General features: G+C 41.6%; 1 protein-coding gene across 7 annotated transcripts in view; it reads left to right on the top strand.

Annotated features, from left to right (window-relative positions):
* LOC137374578 (HMG box transcription factor BBX) overlaps nt 1-20408 on the top strand; it is a 234483-nt gene extending 214075 nt beyond the window's left edge. For 6 of the 7 annotated variants that reach the window (XM_068040885.1, XM_068040890.1, XM_068040884.1 and 3 more), the window contains 6 exons: nt 709-847; nt 3664-3812; nt 6538-6609; nt 11690-11878; nt 12778-12982; nt 16026-20408. In XM_068040885.1, the coding sequence (XP_067896986.1) occupies nt 709-847; nt 3664-3812; nt 6538-6609; nt 11690-11878; nt 12778-12982; nt 16026-16113 (842 nt within the window). In that variant the 3' untranslated portion in view covers nt 16114-20408. The remainder of the gene's footprint in view (nt 1-708; nt 848-3663; nt 3813-6537; nt 6610-11689; nt 11879-12777; nt 12983-16025) is intronic. The other variant, XM_068040891.1, reaches the window with a different exon arrangement.
* The last annotated feature ends 243 nt before the right edge of the window (nt 20409-20651 follow it).

Raw genomic sequence — 20651 nt, 5'->3', positions numbered from 1 at the left:
GTAACCTGACATTAGTGGAGCTGGCAATACAGAGCCTGCCTGTTTAAACACACCTCTCATCAGCAAATGTGCACTTTCAAAGAGACAGGGGGCATCCTGTATAGATTTTAACTTTGCCAACTCTGCTAAGATCAGTGATCTGGAGTTGCCAAAGAGCTCACTGGAGGTGAACGTATACTGGCTTTAATGCTGACCTCTGTATCAGGGAGAAAGAGACAAGATTCATGTCGGGGGAGCATTTTGCCATCATTATATGGTCTATGGCTGATCTGGCAGTTGCAGGTAGTTACTGTGAGACACGAGGCCATCACTGACTTGTCTTGCTGGATGGAAGACTGCAGATGTCAGGCGATAGTGCCTGATGATCTTCTGCAGTTCAAGAGTGTAGTGTAGTAGATGAAGTTAATATTTCCAATTGAACTCATGGTTCAAAAGGTTTGCTAATAAATTGTCAAACAATTTGGAATAATGGCAAATTAAAACTCTTGTTTTAATAACATAAATTTCCCTTTATTTAAGCAGTTAGTTACAAAAAAAGCCGTGAAGAAGTTGACCTTGAAAAGATACAAGCTAGTTCAATGCTGAGGAGTATGAATTGGGTTTTGAAGGAGCCCAATGGCTTGCTCTTACTTTGTATGGTGGAATACAGATGTGACTTCTGGTGTGTGTTCACTGAATGGTACAGAAATGTATTTTCATCGCTTTTAGGTAAGAAAGCCTCAGGGAAGGGGGGTTCATCTGACCATGAGGGATGTTGGAAGGAGGAAGATTGGCCATTTTCAAATGTTGGGACCAGTGGAACCAAAAAGTTGAAGAAATTGAAACAGAAAGATGAATCTGCTCTTGGGTAAGAAATCAATTTCTTTCTCTGCTCTCCCCTCTTCTGCTGTTCGGGATTTAACCTGGCAGCCTGACTGCCATTCACTCATGTTTAGCTAATGGATTTATGTGTCGAGCAGTCTTCTGTCTAAGTTGCACACTATTATTATGCAATGGACTTATCACTGGTATCTAATTTTCAGAGGGCCTTACAAGAACGGACTATACCTACGATACCATCAATTTCCATGTGTATATGCTTTTAACTGTGACTGATAGCCTCATATTATGTGATATTTTATCTGCATAGATGAAATGTCAGCTATTAAAGAGTACTTGGTTTTTCAGATCACTCTGCCATCAAGAACATTCAAAATGTGTCCACACATGCTTTTTGCCTCCATAACTGAGTAATATGGAGGATTTGTTTAGGGATGGAAAAATTCTGACTGTTTTATTGCATTTCTCATTTCTGCTAATAACCTCTCTAGTCCTAGCACTTTTACATCTTGGGTAGTACAGTTATTAGCTTTAATACACACCCTTCTAGTGTCTGTAAACCACAATTACAAGATATGATTTTGTAAGGAGAGACCTCGAGAAAGTATCCCTTTTGTAAACTTGATAACTTGATTTGTCTGCAGTGACTCAACACGAGTACGCCAGCAAAATTACATGGAGGGAAGCAACGAGAGAACTCTACCATTAAGGTGTATTACTAGATGTACTGTGTGGTAGGTTAAATATGCCATAAGTTCCAATAGAGTCCTTTGTTATCCATTGGAACCTAGGAATAGGAGTGGACCATCTAGCCCCTCGACCATATGAACATATGAGAACATAAATTAGGAACAGGAGTAAGCCACTCAGCCCCTCGAGCCTGCTCCACCATTCAATAAGATCTTGGCTGATCTGGTTGTAATCTCAACCCCACATTCCTGCCTATCCCTGATAACCATTCACCCCCTTGCTTATCAAGAATCTATCTACCTCTGCCTTAAAAATACTCAAAGACTCTGCTTCCACCGCCTTTTGAGGAAAAGAATTCCAAAGACTAATGACACTCTGAGAGAAAAAAATTTCTCCTCATCTCTGTCTTAAAATGGGCTACCCCTTAATTTTAAACAGTGATCCCTGGTTCCAGATTCTCCCACAAGGGGAAACATCCTTTCTACATCCACCCTGTCGAGACCTCGCAGGACTTCATGTTTCAATCAAGTCGCCTCTTACTCTTCTAAACTCCAGAGGCTGCAAGCCTAGCCTGTCCAACCTTTCCTCATAAGACAACCTGCCCATTCCAGATATTAGTCTAGTAAACCTTCTCTGAACTGTTTGCAACACATTTACATCCTTCCTTAAATAAGGAGACCAATACTGTACACAGTACTCCAGATGTATTCTCACCCATGCCCTGTATAACTGAAGCATAACCGCCCTACTTTTGTATTCAATTCCCCTCGCAATAAACAATACCATTCTATTAGCTTTCCTAATTACTTGCTGAACCTGCATACTAACCTTTTGCAATTTATGCACTAGGACACCCAGATCCCTCTGCATCTCAGAGCTCTGCAATCTCTCACCATTTAGATAATATGCTTCTTTTTTATTCCTCCTGCCAAAATGAACAATTTCACATTTTCCTATATTATACTCCATTTGCCAGATCTTTGCCCGCTCACCTAACCTATCTATATCCCTTTGTAGCTTCCTTATGTCCTCTTCACAACTTACTTTCCTACCTATCTTTGTGTCATCAGCAAATTTAGCAAACATACCTTCGGTCCCTTCATCAAAATCATTTATATAAATTGTAAAAAGTTGAGGCCCCAGCACAGATCCCTGTGGCCCACCACTCGTTACATCTTGCCAACCAGAAAATGACCCATTTAATGCCTACTCTCTCTTTTCTGTTAGCTAGCCAATCTTCTATCCATGCCAATATGTTACCCTCACCCTGGTACCAGGCAGGCAAACATACCATGTGGAATTCTCAATCATGCTTGCAAAGAATGCTATCTGTCCCCCTAATTATTGAATCCTCTATAACTACCACATTATACTTCCCCTCCTCCCCTTTTTGGACAGCCACCCGCACCTGCTCTGCATTCTGGCTATCCTTCTGGTAGTCTTTATCCTTATCCTTACCAATAGCAAGTACATTGTACCTGTTGAATAGGATCAGTTTCTGTGAATCCTTATTCTCTATCTTACCTGGATTCCTGTTACACTGTCCACTCTTGGTCACATCAACCTCATTCTGAACCTGCACCTCTGTACGAGGTGTGACTGAAGTCTGGAGCAAACTGCAGATACGCCTCCCCTCCTATATGTATCAGAGTAACTCCAGCTCAATAGCTCTGAGCCCCAGAGATTCAAGATAGAGACATCTACTGCAGATGTGTTCACTCAGGATAGTCTCAGTGTCCACAAACCCCCATATATTCTAGTCCAGCCACACAACCTGCACTGCCATCTCTTGGTCTAGATTATTTATATCTACTTTTTAGTTTGTTTTAAGTATTTTCTTTTTCTACACACTAACTTGCACCAAAGCACTGGACAAACTCTTTTAATTACTCACTACCTCAAGCTTACGTGAACCTCAACAAGCATTGGAGGCAAAAGCAGCACCTCCTTCCCCCTCTGCACTGAATTTCTACTTGCATCAAATTCTCAACTTTTGTACTCTGTTTACGATGCACTCCATTTTGCAATCACTCTGTGCTGACCACTCCAACCAGTCCATCATGTTTAATTTGGAACTGAAGGAGAAATCTCGAAAACTTGTGGATGACCAAGACTATGGAAATAATGTATTTGAGAACTCTCTTTTCCTTCTAGGTTAGGGAATCTAGAGCAGGAGTTTGCAAAGAAATTCAACAGCCTTCCACAATACAGCCCAGTAACCTTTGACCGCAAGAACACAACAGTGACAAGGAAAAAGAAAAAGAATAGGAGTGGATCCACTGAACAACAAAAATGTGATAAAGGTAGGATGACAGCATATAAAGTAGTCGAGATGTATTTTCATATTGAATGTTTAGAAGCATGTGCCATGTAGTAGTTGCAGAAGCCCCTGTAGATTTCAGGTGACTGATATACCTTACAGAAAATGCTTGAAATACTCAGCAGGTCAGGCAGTATCTGTGGAAAGAGAAAATGAAGTTAACGTTTCAGGTCTATCATGAAAGGTCACCAACCTGAACCATTAACTCGGTTTCTCTTTCCACCAATGCTGAGTATTTCTAGCATTTTTTGTTTTTACTGTAGATTTCTAGCATCCACAGTATTTTTCTTTTGCATTTATATATCTTAATTAGACATGTTTAGTTACTTTCTGGATACCTGCACCTTTTGAAAAAAGAAAAACAACAATTTGTATATAGCACCTCTTCACATAGAAAGTCTCAACGTTCTTTAGAGCAACATAATCAGACATAAATATTTGCCTAGCCAAAGAAGGAGAGATGAGGGAGTTTGGTCAAAGAGGTGGGTTTTGAGTGTAATCTTAAACATGGAAGGTATGGCTGCCAATAGTGGGCAGGGAAGAATGCACGGTGCACTAGAGTCACAGGAACAGAGAATTTTAGAGGAGTTGTCAGGCTGGAAGAGGTGAGAGATGGGCAGAGATAAGTCAGTAAACCTGAGGATGAGAATTTTAAGTTGACAACATTGGGGAATCAGTAACCTGTGTCAGCAAGGACAGAAATGATGGGTGAGTGGGATAAGGTGCAGGATAGGAAAACAACAGCAGAGTTTTGAATGAAATGATGTTTCCAGAGCTCAAAGGATGGGAGCCCATGAGGAGAACATTGGAATAGTCATGTCTGAAGGTGCCTAAGGTAGAGAATAAGAGTTTCATCAGCAGATGGTTGAGGCAGGAGTAAGGATAGGTGTTTTTATGGAGATGGAAGTAGACCGCCTATGTAATAGAGAGGATAAGTGGTTGGAAGCTCAGTTGAAGTCAAATAGGCATTGAAATTCCAAAGAGTCTGGTTCAACCGAAGGCTAGCTGTGGGCGGGTGATGGAGTTGCTGGCAAGTGTACAGAATTTGTGATGAGTCAAAGATGATGGCTTCAGTCTTCCTGATAATTAACTGGAAGAAATCAATCAGGACTGGATGTCAGATAAGTGGTCTGATAACACAGAAGCAATTGTGGGAGTGAGAGAGGTGGTGGAAAGATAGAGGTGGGTGTTTTACTATAAATGTGGAGTTTACTCCATATCTTCAAATGATGTTGACAAGGAGCAGCACATGGAAGAGGAAGAAGATACCAATGTTAGTTCCTGGGGGTCTCCAGCGGATGGGAAACAAAGCCATTGCTGGAAATATTCTGACTACCATTGGGTAGGTAAGAGTGTAACCAATAAAAACTGCACTCCCACTGAGCTGGGCAACGAATGAAAGGTATTGGAGGAGAATGGTGTGGTTGGCCATGTCAAAGGCTGCAAAGAGATTGGCGAAGGTGAGATGGGCTACTGCACCACCGTCACAGTCATTGAGGATATCATTTTTGACTTTGATTTGGGTTGTTTCTGCATTGTGGTAGGGGCAGTACCTAATTGGAGAAATTCAAACATGGATTTTTGGTAAAGTTGGGAGGTGACAATTCATTCAAGAAAAGGGAAGTTAGAGATGAGGCAATAGTTTGCAAGCACAGAGTGAGGGTGTTATTTTTAAGGAGGGGTGTGATGACCATGGATTTGAAAAGGAGGGGTATAGTACCTGAGGATTGAGAGTCCTTAGAATGCCTACTGGCATGGGGGAAGGAAGGATAAGGGTGAAGTAAGATACAATCCTAAACAGACCACTAGAAATACTCCAGAACTGCTAACAAAGATCTTGCAAGGTCAGAACTAACATTTGTGTCTTTGCTGCCAGAAATGTAATAACCTTGGGCTTATAGAAGCTTGAGACAGGTGTACACTTGAAGTCAGACTCAAAGCATAGGAGCCTAACTTTATTACACTTTTGCCAGTATAAAATGCATTTTTCACCTGGTTCGTATGGAAAATGCCAGCATTCTTACAATTGATGTTACAGTGTTTTCTTTTATTATACTGTCTGGTGGAGTGACGTATGTTCGGTAGGTTCTGGATGGGTCGGTCTTCCTTGTGTACATTGATGAACAATTTTGTTGCTGAACACTTTGACTAGTCACAGATTTTCGAGTACTAAATAGTTCAGGTAGCAGGATCAAACATAACAATAAAAGTTTATTATTGTTGAATTTAAAAAGTAACGTTGTGGAAAATTGATTTGTGTCTGTCACAACATAGGAGTCTTACAACAGGGACATGTTTGCCCTTATTTAATTTGAGGAGATTTAATCTCACTACCTAAGTACAGAGTGAGTTCAATTTTTTTCTGGAACACCTGCAACTCTGATGGTAAATGTGGTCAAAGCAAATGGTTTTGTGTCATTCCTGAGGCCTATTCAAAATAAACTAAATGGGGATATTTACACCTGGCCACTGCCACTACTGCTGTCACCACCATCACTCCCTACATTAATTATACAGAGGAAGTTAGCAGGTATACTGTCCTTGTACTGAAAGTGACCAGTGGACCAACATTGCTTTAATTAGTGTAAGGCATTCATTTTGCATTAGTTGGAGTTGATTATGGGATTACCATGTATCCTGTTGGCATCAGGAACCCATTTGGTGAAAGTCAGCATTTTTTTTTTTATATTTTTATTTATATTTTTTAGGATCATCTCCATCTCAGAAAATAGTCAGCAAGTTTAAACACCAAAAGGACACACATCATTTAACTGATGAAGGTACTAATAAAGGTTAATTTTGCTATTTAGTAGAATTTTTTGATGGGGTGAGGGGGTAAGGGAAGAGGTAGTCTCAGCTCTTGAACTCTTTCAGAGGTATTGCATTGTCCCGCTTCTGTGCAAGAGCTGTAACTGCAGATGTTCTAGTAATGAAACATGGATGGAGATATGCACATAAAACATATTAATTGTTCCCAGAGAATGTTACACATGTATGTAAATTTGTATATAATGACCAAACACACCAGGACTCTGGTGTGTTGATAAGGTAAGCTTTTTATTTAAAAAGTTCTGTCCGTTGGATTGCTAACCTAACAAGTTTTGACTTGTTAGGGTAAGCAATGGGGTGCAGGTATCTGGCACAGAGTCTGTCCCTGTTGCTCAGAAGGGAAGGGGGAAGAGGAGCAGAGCATTAGTCATTGGGGACTCCATAGTTAGGGGAACAGATAGGAGGCTCTGTGGGAACGAGAGAGACTCACGGTTGGTGTGTTGCCTCCCAGGTGCCAGGGTTCGTGATGTCTCTGATCGTGTTTTTGGGATCCTTAGGGGGGAGGGGGAGCAGCCCCAAGTCGTGGTCCACATAGGCACCAACGACATAGGTAGGAAGAGAGATGGGGATTTAAGACAGAAATTCAGGGAGCTAGGGTGGAAGCTTAGAGCGAGAACAAACAGAGTTGTTATCTCTGGGTTGTTGCCCATGCCACGTGATAGCGAAGCGAGGAATAGGGAGAGGGAGGAGTTGAACACATTGCAGGAGGGAGGGTTTTGGTTTCCTGGATAATTGGGGCTCTTTCTGGGGTAGGTGGGACATCTACAAACAGGATGGTCTTCACCTGAACCAGAGGGGTACCAATATCCTGGGGGTGAGATTTGCTAGTGCTCTTCCGGGGGGTTTAAACTAATTCAGCAGGGGAATGGGAACCTAAATTGTAGTTCCAGTGTACAGGATGTTGAGAATAGTGAGGTCAGGGATAAGGTTACAAGGACGCAAGAGGGCACTGGCAAGCAAGAACCTGGTTTAAAGTGTGTCTACTTCAACGCCAGGAGCATCCAGAATAAGGTGGGTGAGCTTGCAGCATGGGTTGGTACCTGGGATCTCGATGTAGTGGCCATTTCGGAGACATGGGTAGAGCAGGGGCAGGAATGGATGTTGCAGGTTCCGGGATTTAGATGTTTCAGTAAGAACAGAGAAGATGGTAAAAGAGAGGGGGGTGTGGCATTGTTAATCGAGGAGAGTATTACAGCGACAGAAAGGACGTTTGAGGACTCGTCTACTGAGGTAGTATGGGCCGAGGTTAGAAACAGGAGAGGTGAGGTCACCCTGTTGGGAGTCTTCTATAGACCTCCGAATAGTTCCAGAGATGTAGAGGAAAGGATAGCGAAGATGATTCTCGACAGGGGCGAGAGTAACAGGGTAGTTGTTATGGGGGACTTTAACTTTCCAAATATTGACTGGAAATACTATAGTTCGAGTACTTCAGATGGGTCAGTTTTTGTCCAGTGTGTGCAGGAGGGTTTTCTGTCACAGTATGTAGACAGGCCAACCAGGGGCGATGCCACATTGGATTTGGTACTGGGTAATGAACCCGGCCAGGTGTTAGATTTAAATGTAGGTGAGCACTTTGGTGATAGTGATCACAATTCGGTTAGGTTTACCTTAGCGATGGGCAGGGACAGGTATATACCGCAGGGCAAGAATTATAGCTGGGGGCAAGGAAATTATGATGCGATTAGGCAAGATTTAGGATGCGTAGGATGGGGAAGGAAACTGCAGGGGATGGGAACAATCGAAATGTGGAGCTTATTCAAGGAGCAGCTACTGCGTGTCCTTGATAAGTATGTACCTGTCAGGCAGGGAGGAAGTTGTCGAGCGAGGGAGCCGTGGTTTACTAAAGAAGTTGAAGCGCTTGTCAAGAGGAAGAAGAAGGCTTATGTTAGGATGAGACGTGAAGGCTCAGTTAGGGCGCTTGAGAGTTACAAGCTAGCCAGGAAGGATCTAAAGGGAGAGCTAAGAAGAGCAAGGAGAGGACACGAGAAGTCATTGGCGGATAGGATCAAGGAAAACCCTAAGGCTTTCTATAGGTATATCAGGAATAAAAGAATGACTAGAGTTAGATTAGGGCCAATCAAGGATAGTAGTGGGAAGTTGTGTGTGGAATCAGAGGAGATAGGGGAAGCGTTAAATGAATATTTTTCGTCAGTATTTACAGTAGAAAAAGAAAATGTTGTCGAGGAGAATACTGAGATTCAGACTACTAGGCTAGATAGGATTGAGGTTCACAAGGAGGAGGTATTAGCAATTTTGGAAAGTGTGAAAATAGATAAGTCCCCTGGGCCAGATGGGATTTATCCTAGGATTCTCTGGGAAGCCAGGGAGGAGATTGCAGAGCCTTTGTCCTTGATCTTTATGTCGTCATTGTCGACAGGAATAGTGCCGGAAGACTGGAGGATAGCAAATGTTGACGCCTTGTTCAAGAAGGGGAGTAGAGACAGCCCTGGTAATTATAGACCTGTGAGCCTTACTTCGGTTGTGGGTAAAATGTTGGAAAAGGTTATAAGAGACAGGATTTATAATCATCTTGAAAAGAATAAGTTCATTAGCGATAGTCAGCACGGTTTTGTGAAGGGTAGGTCGTGCCTCACAAACCTTATTGAGTTTTTCGAGAAGGTGACCAAACAGGCTGCCTGTGCGGAGTTTGCAAGTTCTCCCTGTGTCTGCGTGGGTTTCCTCCGGGTGCTCCGGTTTCCTCCCACATGCCAAAGACTTGCAGGTTGATAGGTTAATTGGCCATTATAAATTGCCCCTAGTATAGGTAGGTGGTAAAGAAATATAAAGGGACCGGTGGGGATGTTATTGGAATATGGGATTCGTCTGGGATTAGTATAAATGGGTGGTTGATGGTCGGCACAGACTCGGTGGGCCGAAGGGCCTGTTTCAGTGCTGTATCTCTAAACTAAACTAAGGTGGATGAGGGTAAAGCAGTGGATGTGGTGTATATGGATTTCAGTAAGGCGTTTGATAAGGTTCAACACGGTAGGCTATTGCAGAAAATACGGAAGTATGGGGTTGAAGGTGATTTAGAGCTTTGGATCAGAAATTGGCTAGCTGAAAGAAGACAGAGGGTGGTGGTTGATGGCAAATGTTCATCCTGGAGTTTAGTTACTAGTGGTGTACCGCAAGGATCTGTTTTGGGGCCACTGCTGTTTGTCATTTTTATAAATGACCTGGAAGAGGGTGTAGAAGGGTGGGTTAGTAAATTTGCGGATGACAGTAAGGTCGGTGGAGTTGTGGATAGTGCCGAAGGATGGTGTAGGGTACAGAGGGACATAGATAGGCTGCATAGCTGGGCTGAGAGATGGCAAATGGAGTTTAATGCGGAAAAGTGTGAGGTGATTCACTTTGGAAGGAGTAACAGGAATGCAGAGTACTGGGCTAATGGGAAGATTCTTGGTAGTGTAGATGAACAGAGAGATCTTGGTGTCCAGGTACATAAATCCCTGAAAGTTGCTACCCAGGTTAATAGGGCTGTTAAGAAGGCATATGGTGTGTTAGCTTTTATTAGTAGGAGGATCGAGTTTCAGAGCCACGAGGTCATGCTGCAGCTGTACAAAACTCTGGTGAGACCGCACCTGGAGTATTGCGTGCAGTTCTGGTCACCGCATTATAGGAAGGATGTGGAAGCTTTGGAAAGGGTGCAGAGGAGATTTACTAGCATGTTGCCTGGTATGGAGGGAAGGTCTTACAAGGAAAGGCTGAGGGACTTGAGATTGTTTTCGTTGGAGAGAAGGAGGAGGAGAGGTGACTTAATAGAGACATATAAGATAATCAGAGGGTTAGATAGGGTGGATAGTGAGAGTCTTTTTCCTCGGATGGTGATGGCAAACACGAGGGGACATAGCTTTAAGTTGAGGGGTGATAGATATAGGACAGATGTTAGAGGTAGTTTCTTTACTCAGAGAGTAGTAGGGGCGTGGAACGCCCTGCCTACAACAGTAGTAGACTCGCCAACTTTAAAGGCATTTAAGTGGTCATTGGATAGACATATGGATGAAAATGGAATAGTGTAGGTCAGATGGTTTCACAGGTCGGCGCAACATCGAGGGCCGAAGGGCCTGTACTGCGCTGTAATGTTCTAATGTTCTAATTCTAATTCAAAGTGTCCCTGTGAGACTGTTAGGTTGAATATTGTGGCATAGCAACCTGCTGGAATATAATTAAATCCACGGTAATCATATCCAGTTAATCTCTTTATATTACGAGCATCATAAATTACAATAAGTATGCAACAGACTACACTAACTTTCAAGTAAAGCAGCCAGTATATGGATTACTGCAATAAAATTATTTTAAAAAGTGCTGTTAATATTAATAGACCTTGCAAACTGCCTTGATCGAAGTGTTGACCAGTAATTGAGACTAAAGGCTGGATTTTCAGCCCTGGCAAGGCAGGCAAGAGCCAAATATAGCCTTGTTGGCCGGCATGCCAATTCCCCTGCACCATCCCACCTCCAGGCCAGTTTTACGAAGGTGGGATTGGGGACGATGTCAGGGCTACGCACCGCACCCGCACATGGCAGGTAGCGATCCGGTTCATTAAGAGAGGCTGACTGGCGTTTTCCAGTTGGTCTCCAGGATAATTTCCAGAATTAATTTAGAAGGATTTTAATGTAGATGTGGAAGCTAGGAAAAAAAATTCTTCAAATTCCTGACTTCCCATCTCGATATTTCATAGTGATGTCATTGGATAATGAGCTTACACTTGCAAAACATTTAGCCAATGAACTGAATTTCCTTTTAATGTGTATCTTTTAGATCAAGCCATTTATTCAGTTAGAGACAGTAAGTAAAAATTATTAGCAATATAGACCACTTTCATTTGTTCAAAGTGCTCCATAAATCAAGAGAAAATTGACAGGGGTAGGTCATTTGAAGGAGATGTAACTAATTAGATATATCTTGGCACTGGAAGTTGGTAAATAGATATTGACAGCATTCTCTAAACAAGCTAACATAATTCTTGTTTTATATGTATAGATACTGCTGTAGTGTTGGTAATTCAATTTATTTGTTATATTTCAGCCATACTACCACAAGATACGAACTCTGACGAGCATGTAGAGAAGATGGACCATGCATCATCAGTTCCAAGCAGCCCACTAACAGCAATGACACAAGAACCCCTCGTTGGCAGCCAAAAGCGCAAGGCCAGAAAAACAAAAATAACGCACTTAATACGAACAGCTGATGGCCGATTGTCACCTGCAGGGGGTGAGTACACGGTGGCCAGATCTTGTGGTTAGTGATGAAGGAATGGCACTCGTTGTTGACTATGCTAACAGCTGCCCAAAGACTTAATGTAGGCTTTTGAGTGGCACCTCATGATATTTAGAGATCCTTTTCAGGGCAGCACCCTCTGGCATGTGTGAGCAGGGTAAGCAACAGTGTCTGTCTTCAACCAATCAGATTGAAAAGTCCTCATTAATGCACGCAGAGTCTAAACCAGGAATATAAATTAGAATGTTTAATATGTAATGTAAAGTCATGTACAGAAAGTGAAATAGAGAGGGAAAAAGATAGGATTAAGAGAGAGCTAAGAGACAAAGAAAAAGTTGTAAAAAATTATTTTTAAAATCTCCAACAATAACTAAAGTTTGAAGGAATGGGACTGCACACTTGTAAAACTAAATTTTCAGGGCCAGAGAGGTTGTATAGCCGTAATTAAGACTTATCATGCCGTGGAGTTATAACTCACCTTAAATGTACTATCCTCGGCCCATACCTAGTAACTCTAAAACAGCACCACAGTATTTTTCGATGGTAATTATTCCTCCATCTTGGACAAAGAATTGTGCAAATGTTTTGTCCTGTGGTGAGTTCCCAATCTCTCTCATATATAGGGAATAATGAGAAGTGAAGTAGTTGCTTGCAAGAATAGGTAATAAGCAGACCAAACCACCCAGTTTCCTTGCATGTATCTTCTGTGATGCTTACACAATACCATTGGCAGAGACCTCAAGCCAGCTATCTACCCTCAGCCAAAGATGGATAGATGGAATGGAATGACTTACAAAAGTAATGAAAGTAATTCATTTTGAAATATGCTGATATTTTTAAGTAGTTTCCCTTTCAGTATTCGCGATTGCAAAATTGCTTTTCAATTTCTGCAGACTTAACAAAGAAGATGCCATGTAAACAGGAGAAGAAAAAGCAGCCACTAAAGACAGACACTTTTGTTAGTGAAATTAACTACAGTCGTTCAGAAACTGAGCAGGCATGCAGTATTTCACCAGAAGTGCAAACTACATCTGCGATCCCAGCATTCTTCAGTTTAGCTGCCTTGGCAGAGGTTGCAGCAATGGAGAATGCACACAGGTGAGGTGACTAATAAGGTATTGGCACTTTATAAAAGAATACTGTACCTGCCGAGTAATTGCTTTAATCTTAGGAAGAGAAATTGCTGACAAACGTTGCAGATTTTACTAATACTGGATAAAAACTGTGTTCCATAGTAAAACATACATACGATCATATGAATTAGGAGCAGGAGTAGGCCACTAGGCCCCTCAAACCATTAAATAACACAAGTTTTTTAAATGTCTATGCATTGCAATATATTTAGTACTATTCCATTGGTAACCTGCCTATATCATATTGAGTGGATTTTCTAGTCTCCCTCTCTGACTGGTGCTGGATAAGAACATTGTTCTCAAAGTGCCCAGGAGCCCTGGTATTTCTTCCACAGGAAACAGCTCTAAATATCTCTTAATATTATGAAGGCGGTGGAAAAAATTGAAGTGCAAACTTACGATCCAGCCTTCGACCTACATGTAGGACCCTTGAGATCCTTAGGTTAGTGCAGTCCGAAGGAAGGGCATAGTGCCAGGTTTCACTGGGCAGCCCTGTCCCAGGAAAACAAGGCGAGGGCCTAGAATCAGGCCTTCTAGCTTGCCCAACTCCGTTCACCCTCTTCTGTGCTTCTCCCACCTTGAAATCCGACAAATCCGATGACAGCATGAAGGAGACAGCGAATCCAAAACAGTGGGCCTTCGTCCATTGACCTTTGGGCTCTGAGAAATGGGCGTTCCCTGGGGGGGAAAGGTCATAAAACTGCCTCTGCATCTACAATATATTAAAAATCCTGCATCACCGCTTCCTGCAACTTTTTTTTTTTATCAGTTTCTGCCTGTATGTGTCTGCTTCCATAATCACCATAAGTTTTGCAGTTTAAAGAATAATAATAGAAAATCAAATTATTATAGAATGCTAGTCTGTGTGGAGAGACTGGAGAAGGTGGGATTGTCCTCCTTAGAGCAGTGAAGGTTCTGGGGAGAACTAATAGTAGTGGGAAAAACCATGAACAAGCAAATCAGGAGAAACAGTTTCCACTGGCGGGTCAGTAACCAGAGGAGTTAGATTTAAGATAATTCGCAAAAAAAAATCATTGAACAGTTACAGCACAGAAGGAGACCATTTAACCTGTTGTGTCTGTGCCGGCTCCCTGCGACAGCAACTCGGTTAGTCCCACTCCCTCGCCTTTTCCCCATAGCCCTGAAAACTCTTCGGATAATTATCCAATTTCCTTTTGAAAGCCACGATTGAATCTGCCTCCACCACACTCTCAGGCAGTGTATTCCAGATCCTAACCACTTGCTGCATAAAAAAGTTTGTCCTCATTTCCCCTTTGGTTCTTTTGCCAGTCACCTTAAATCAGTGTCATTTGATTCTCGACCCTTCCACCAATGGGAACAGTTTCTCCCTATCTACTCTGTCCAAACCTCTCATGATTTTGAACACCTCTATCAAATATCCTTTCAATTTTCTGTAAGGAGAACAGCCCCAGCTTTGCTAATCTATCCACATAACTGAAGTCCCTCATCCCTGGAATCATTCTTATAAATCTTTACTGCAACCTCTCCATTACCTTCACATCCTTCCTAAAGCTTGGTGCCCAGAATTGGACACTATACTCCATTTGAGGCCGAACTAGTGTTTTATAAAGGTTCACCATAACTTCCTTGCTTTTGTACTCTATGCCTCTATTTATAAAGCCAGAGGGGAGATGAGGAGAATTCTTTTGACATAGCGAGTTCTTATGATCTGCAGTGCACTCCCTGAAAGGATGATGGAAGCAGATTTCATAGGAAAGAGAATAAGATATAGTCTTGAAAAGGAATTATTTGCAGGGCTATGGGTAAAGAGCAGGGGAGTGGGACTAATTGTCTAGCTTTATCAGAGAGTTCATACAGGCACAATGGGTCGAATGATCATCTTCCACAATGCATGATAAAATGGGGACTGAATGTATGAGTGACAGTCTTGTTGAAGCAGTCTATTTTTGTATATCTGGCTCTAAGGTCGGAATATTATGTTGGGCACAAGGCCACTGGCCGAAAAGTCGATGGTGAGCCAGCCTCAGCTGGGCCTGGGGAGCTGCGTTGGGATTTTTCGCTCCCCAGGTTCTTAATTGGTCTTGGGTGGGACTTTCACCTTATTAAGGCAGGAAGTCCTGCCTAATGGAGCTGCCAGCCAATCAGTGGACCAGCAGCACCTAGTCCCAGCAGTGCCACTGGGAACGGTGGCCACTGCTGGGACTACACCCAGCTTCAGCAGGAAGAGGAAGAACTCAGGTAAGTTGTTGGGGCCTCGCCGGGGACAATTGACTGGACCCTGGCGAGGCAAGGTGGGTGTCAGTTGTGGGGGGCTTTGGGAGAGTGTTGTGCATTGGGGGCGGTTGGGGCTTCGGGTCAGCTCTCTGAATCACAGGGTGCCTGATCAGGAGGACAACCCCTCCACCAGCCTGCAAGAAGGTAGCCTGGTATTACCAGGCTGGGTTCTTGGGCCTTTGCCGTCCGGCAGCTGTGGGTAAAATACCAGCGGCGGCGGAAGGAGCACTTAAGGACCTCGGTTGGCCTGGGGCGGGCAGGCTGTTTCTTGTTGCCGCCGTCCCGCTTAAAATTGCAGCAGGGACGGGAAGGCATCGGGAAGGGCCCCCACCTCCCAATCAATTTTTCAGCCCCCCCACTGCCAGCCTGCTCGCTAGGGGGCCGTAAAACTCCAGCCTGTATTTCTAGTTACGGTAAATGTTTATTGCCAGAAACTGCCCTTAGTGGTTTCCCAACTAAAATTTAACAAGCAGAAATTTCACAAATGAAGATTTAGTAGCATTCATGCAGTCTTCATTTGTTTGCACCATCTAGTGGTATGGTTTGGGTACAAAATAAATGCACTATTTACAATATTTTACTGCAAGCTCAATCTCATTTTATTTGAATACAGAAAGCTTGTCAGTAGCTGCACCATTACAGTATGCAGGTCCCCGGGAAAACCTGGGGATTAAAGCGCTGACAGTGAAGGTATCTTGTTTGTCAATGTGTGTACCCGTTGTGTTGATTCTCATTGTTCCTTTCATCTGCAGAGGCCAGCGTGCAGTTTCTCTGAACCATGATGGACAGCCCAAGGAAATGGCACAAACCTCAGTACTTATCTCCTGTGCAGACCAATAATGCATTATTACTTTGTATCCCTACAAAGTCTGAAACACAGGAGATGGGTCAGTAAGACCTGATATTGACTGCATTGTGGGAGTCTCACTCTTCCATGGCTGTGTTCCTCACAGAACAGCTGGGAGACACTGGCTCAGCAGAGCCCCACGGACAGGCTCAGAATTTGAGCATCAAACCTTTATGAATGGGGTTAAACCAGTTTCTTCAGTTTTTGGTCCCTATCTGAAGCCAGCCTGGTTATATTATATAAAAGAAAAATAGCTGTTACACAGAACAACTGCCCATGAAACCTACTGGCGATTCTTGCAGCTGCACGCTACATGATCAGAGTGTGAACTACTCGAGTTTGCTGCAACTTCTAGCTTTTCTCAAGTAACACTGATGCACTGTGCTAGTGACTAGATATTTTCAACCTCTTTTTTTCCCCTTTTTTTAAAGCACATTATGATTTGAGTTTCACAGAACTGTTTAATCATGAACTTCTGTCTGATTACTGAGATGATGTGGCAGGAAAAAATATTATTGAAGATTCTTTACATTTGCCCATTGCATTAAGATATTTTATTTCAACAGCATCATTATTTAGTTGAAATCTTTATTAATCTGTAGTTGAGTTTAATAGCACAATCTGTCTCTGTACAGATGGTACTTTTTTTCAAAAACAATCTTTTTGCTTGTTTTTGTTTTCCATAATGACTTAACACCTATTATTTTTGCTTTCTCTTGCTAAACCTCACTGACCCTGCATTGGGCCAATTTACTGGACGTGACTGTTTTCCAATATACTGTTAAGATGTGTAAAGTAATTTGCTTATTTTTTAAGCAATTAGGCACTAATAGTGGCAGAAATCCTGCAAAGCTTTTTAGGTCCCAACTGTTGCACTGCTGTGTTTTTTACAGTGAATGATTATTATGATGGTTGTAGGGTTACTAATTCAGCAAATTACTGAGGAGATATTCAGGTTTTATTTCAGGTTGCAGAAGTATATCAGCACAAAGGAAAAAAAATGTCTTCTGTCAGACCAACAGCTAGAATTACTGATGTTTAGTACTGCTTAGCTTGAATGCAAAGTATATTTCTTCCCATATTGGTTGAAGATCATGTTACCAGAATGGAACACAACTTGGGGAACTGTAAATGAGGTTTCAAAGTAGTAGCACAAAGTCTGAGGGGTAGTAAAGTAATCAGGCACTCAAACACAGTTCTTATGCTGTTCTGTGAAGTCACAATAATACAACACCAGTTGTTGCTTGGGCATTGTGGTTGTTCAACATCCTTGACATCAGCAAATGTCAGATATTAATTCTACAAGACTAATTTTTGGGGGGGAAACCTGTAGGGTTATTCAGTGTACTGTATGTATGATACCCATTTTTTATAAGCAGCACATAAAGAATAGTACTGGCTGTTCACATCAGAGATGTTTTGTTCTTTTAGATGATTGTGACTGGAATTTGCAATAAAAGTCTGTTAAATACCATGGAATGGCACAGTTATAATGGAACATGTTTCGGGTGCGTCTGTCTGGACTAAACAAAACTAGTTGATATAGTATATATCTTGCTGTCTGGGTTAAATATATGTTAAACCTAAGCAAGGCCTGACTCCGAGAATGAGATATTAACATACTCCTAGTAAGACAAAATCTTAATCTTAAGTATAACACTTCTTGGTTAATTGTCATATTCATAGCAGGTTTCATTTGTAATGTTAAACTTTTGGCAACCACATTCAATGTCCAGGAATGACTGGTTTTGTACTTAAGATTAGCGGCCCCAAAAATTGAATTAATGAATCCAGAAGGGTGGAACAGTAGGAAAGAACATTGTCTGCATGTGGTGAACTTTCAGTTCGAAATTAATTTGTGTTTTTTAAGATACATATACACTTTTCCCTAATGTAACCTCTGTGATGACAATTATAAATTCAAGATGCCTCAATTTGAATTCCAGCCTTGACTGTCAGAATAATTTGCTTTTTCACCCTCAGTGGATGAGCTTGAGTTGGCCTCAGCCAACCCACTGGATATACGCACTTAGACGATATGTAATACTTACCCGAAAGAAGAAGAAAATACAAATAGTATGGTGACGATATCAATCTTATTCAGGATTTTAAAAACTGACATGTAAGTTTCCATTATGGCTTTGTGGGTTAATGAATCACCTGATGCAGTTTTGATTTGTGATCTTGTGCTGCATCAGTTGATCTCACTGGTGGTTCTACATTCATCCATTTATCCTCAACACCCCAGAGATTATCAGCCAAGGTTCCTGTACCTGATGGGTGTCCAGTAACTGCCCTGATGCCCCACCCCCACCACTGAAAATGTGTACATGTGGGCACCAGATAAGGCCAGGATTGAACTCAACCCCGTTGGCTCCAAAGGGAAATAACACAGCAGCATTTGCTTGAAGAAACACCAATGACCAGAGGGTGGGGTGGGAGGGGAATATGTCAGCACAAAGTATTCTACCAGGAGAGAAAGAGCAAGGGGAGGAATTTGGAGGAAAGTAGATTGTCCAAAGTGTGCAGAGCATAGAAACCTAGATAGATCTACATGCATTATTTCAGATTGGGTAAACTTTTACTGCAGTGTCTTAAGAAATTTCTATTCATGAGATTAGCGCATTTTTAATATTGAAGACTTGCAACCAAATACAGGTTTCACTACAATTTTATGCCAATTTCTAGTTCATACTTCAACTTCAGATACAGTAGAGAGGTAAATAAAGCTATCAGTTAGATCCAAGCAGTGTCCAGACTATGTAGAATTGATGCTTTTAACTCTCTAAATCTTCAGAGAATGAGCCTGCCAAGTTCTGGGACAAAATTAGATATAGTTCTGGCTGCGAATGTGCAAATCCTAGGGTGACTCATGGAACCTGCCCTTACTGGGTAAGGTGGATGAACTTGCTTCCCTTTCTGTTCCGTGCTCAGTCCCCCCATTTATAATTCCTACATGAAAAATTACTGAATGGCGATTCAGGTTTCCATAACAAAATAGGCACTTGGACCTTGAGAAAGCTGTGGCTGCATTGTTCATGTGCTTTATTTTGAAACATTGGCCTTTACTTGTCTCAACAAAACAATATGAACTTGTAAAAAACAAAAATCCTTTCCTTGACTTGTATCTGAAGTTCACCATTAATTTATCCAGCATGCTGTGCAGCACAGAATTTCATTAGACACACAATTGCTATTTTAAATTATAAAGCTTTCTGTTTACACTTGCTGTATTCTAAGATTAACATTGAGTTAAAGTTAAAGGGTCTAAGCTAAACTGTACAGTTAGGCAGAAAATGGCCTTTGCTCATTAAATAAAAGTGGCATATTGTAACTTTTATAGCCATAACCCTTCGTAGAATTAATTGGAGTAAGACTGCATTGTAATCAACTTCATGAAGATGGGTAGGGCAGTTTCCCAATTAGTTTGGGGTTTGCACATCTCTTTCACTGGCTCAACAAATAAAGATGAAAATAGCCCATCCTGGTAACATGATCCTTTCGTGACTGCTTTATACAATATTTCATTTACTCTTTGTCACTCTAGCTGTAAAGTACATTTTGTTAACGTTTTGTGCAATTTCCATCCTTTGCTTGTCATTAGAAATAATGTCTTTTCCTCATTGTAGAAACCAGCTTTTGCCCAAAGTCTAACTAATATTAAAAATGGAAAAAAGTACACAAAAGTTACTGTATTTAAATGTTCACAATGTTTTTTGACAAAAGTTGAGTATAATGAGAAAAATGTCTACTTTTTATGCCTGACCAAGTAGAATACAATTCATTGTGTTTTTGCATTTATTTTTGTTTCCTTTACCATTAAGTGACATTTCCATGACATTTCTAGGTGGGATATGGAGTTTAACAATGATCTCCTTTCTTTGAATTATAACAAAAGAGTGTGACTATGTTGAAGTATAGCTTATTGCACTTGATATCACTTTTTAGCATGTGAAAAGACCCCAAGATTTGGTCATCAACATAGATGTATGGTAATATTACATGTATCAGCTATCCTGGTGCTTATTATGGGAGTGTGCCCTTTTGCTTACACTGAAGCACATTAACATTCATGGATGAGGAAAGTGGACAACATGGAGAATTGATAATTCATATCCTTGTTCTACAGTTTCTGTTTTCGCTGTTATAAATTGTCAGAGACCTTGAGAACAGCAAGAGTTACCACCGAATGAATTTACTATTTTTACGCAGAAATGAACAAGAAGAGTTGCATTAAAATAAAAGCAAAAAACTGCAGATGCTGGAAATCTGAAATAAAAAATAGAAATGCTGGAAATACTCAGCAAGTCTGACAGCATCTGTAGAGAGAGAAGCAGAGTTAACGTTTCAGGTCAGTGACCACTCTGCTTCTCTCTCCACAGATGCTGACAGACCTGCTGAGTATTTCCAGCATTTCTGTTTTTTATTTAGGAAGAGTTGCATTGTTGGGTTTCAGGAATGACTCACTGTTTTCCTTTTTCAAAACGTGAGCAGATTTTTAAGTTTTGGCCATGCACATATTTAAAGGAAT

Source organism: Heterodontus francisci, chromosome 10, assembly GCF_036365525.1.
Source record: "Heterodontus francisci isolate sHetFra1 chromosome 10, sHetFra1.hap1, whole genome shotgun sequence".
Lineage (NCBI taxonomy): Eukaryota > Metazoa > Chordata > Chondrichthyes > Heterodontiformes > Heterodontidae > Heterodontus > Heterodontus francisci.
Note: the sequence above shows the minus strand (reverse complement) of the source record. Positions and strands in the feature narration are given on the sequence as shown.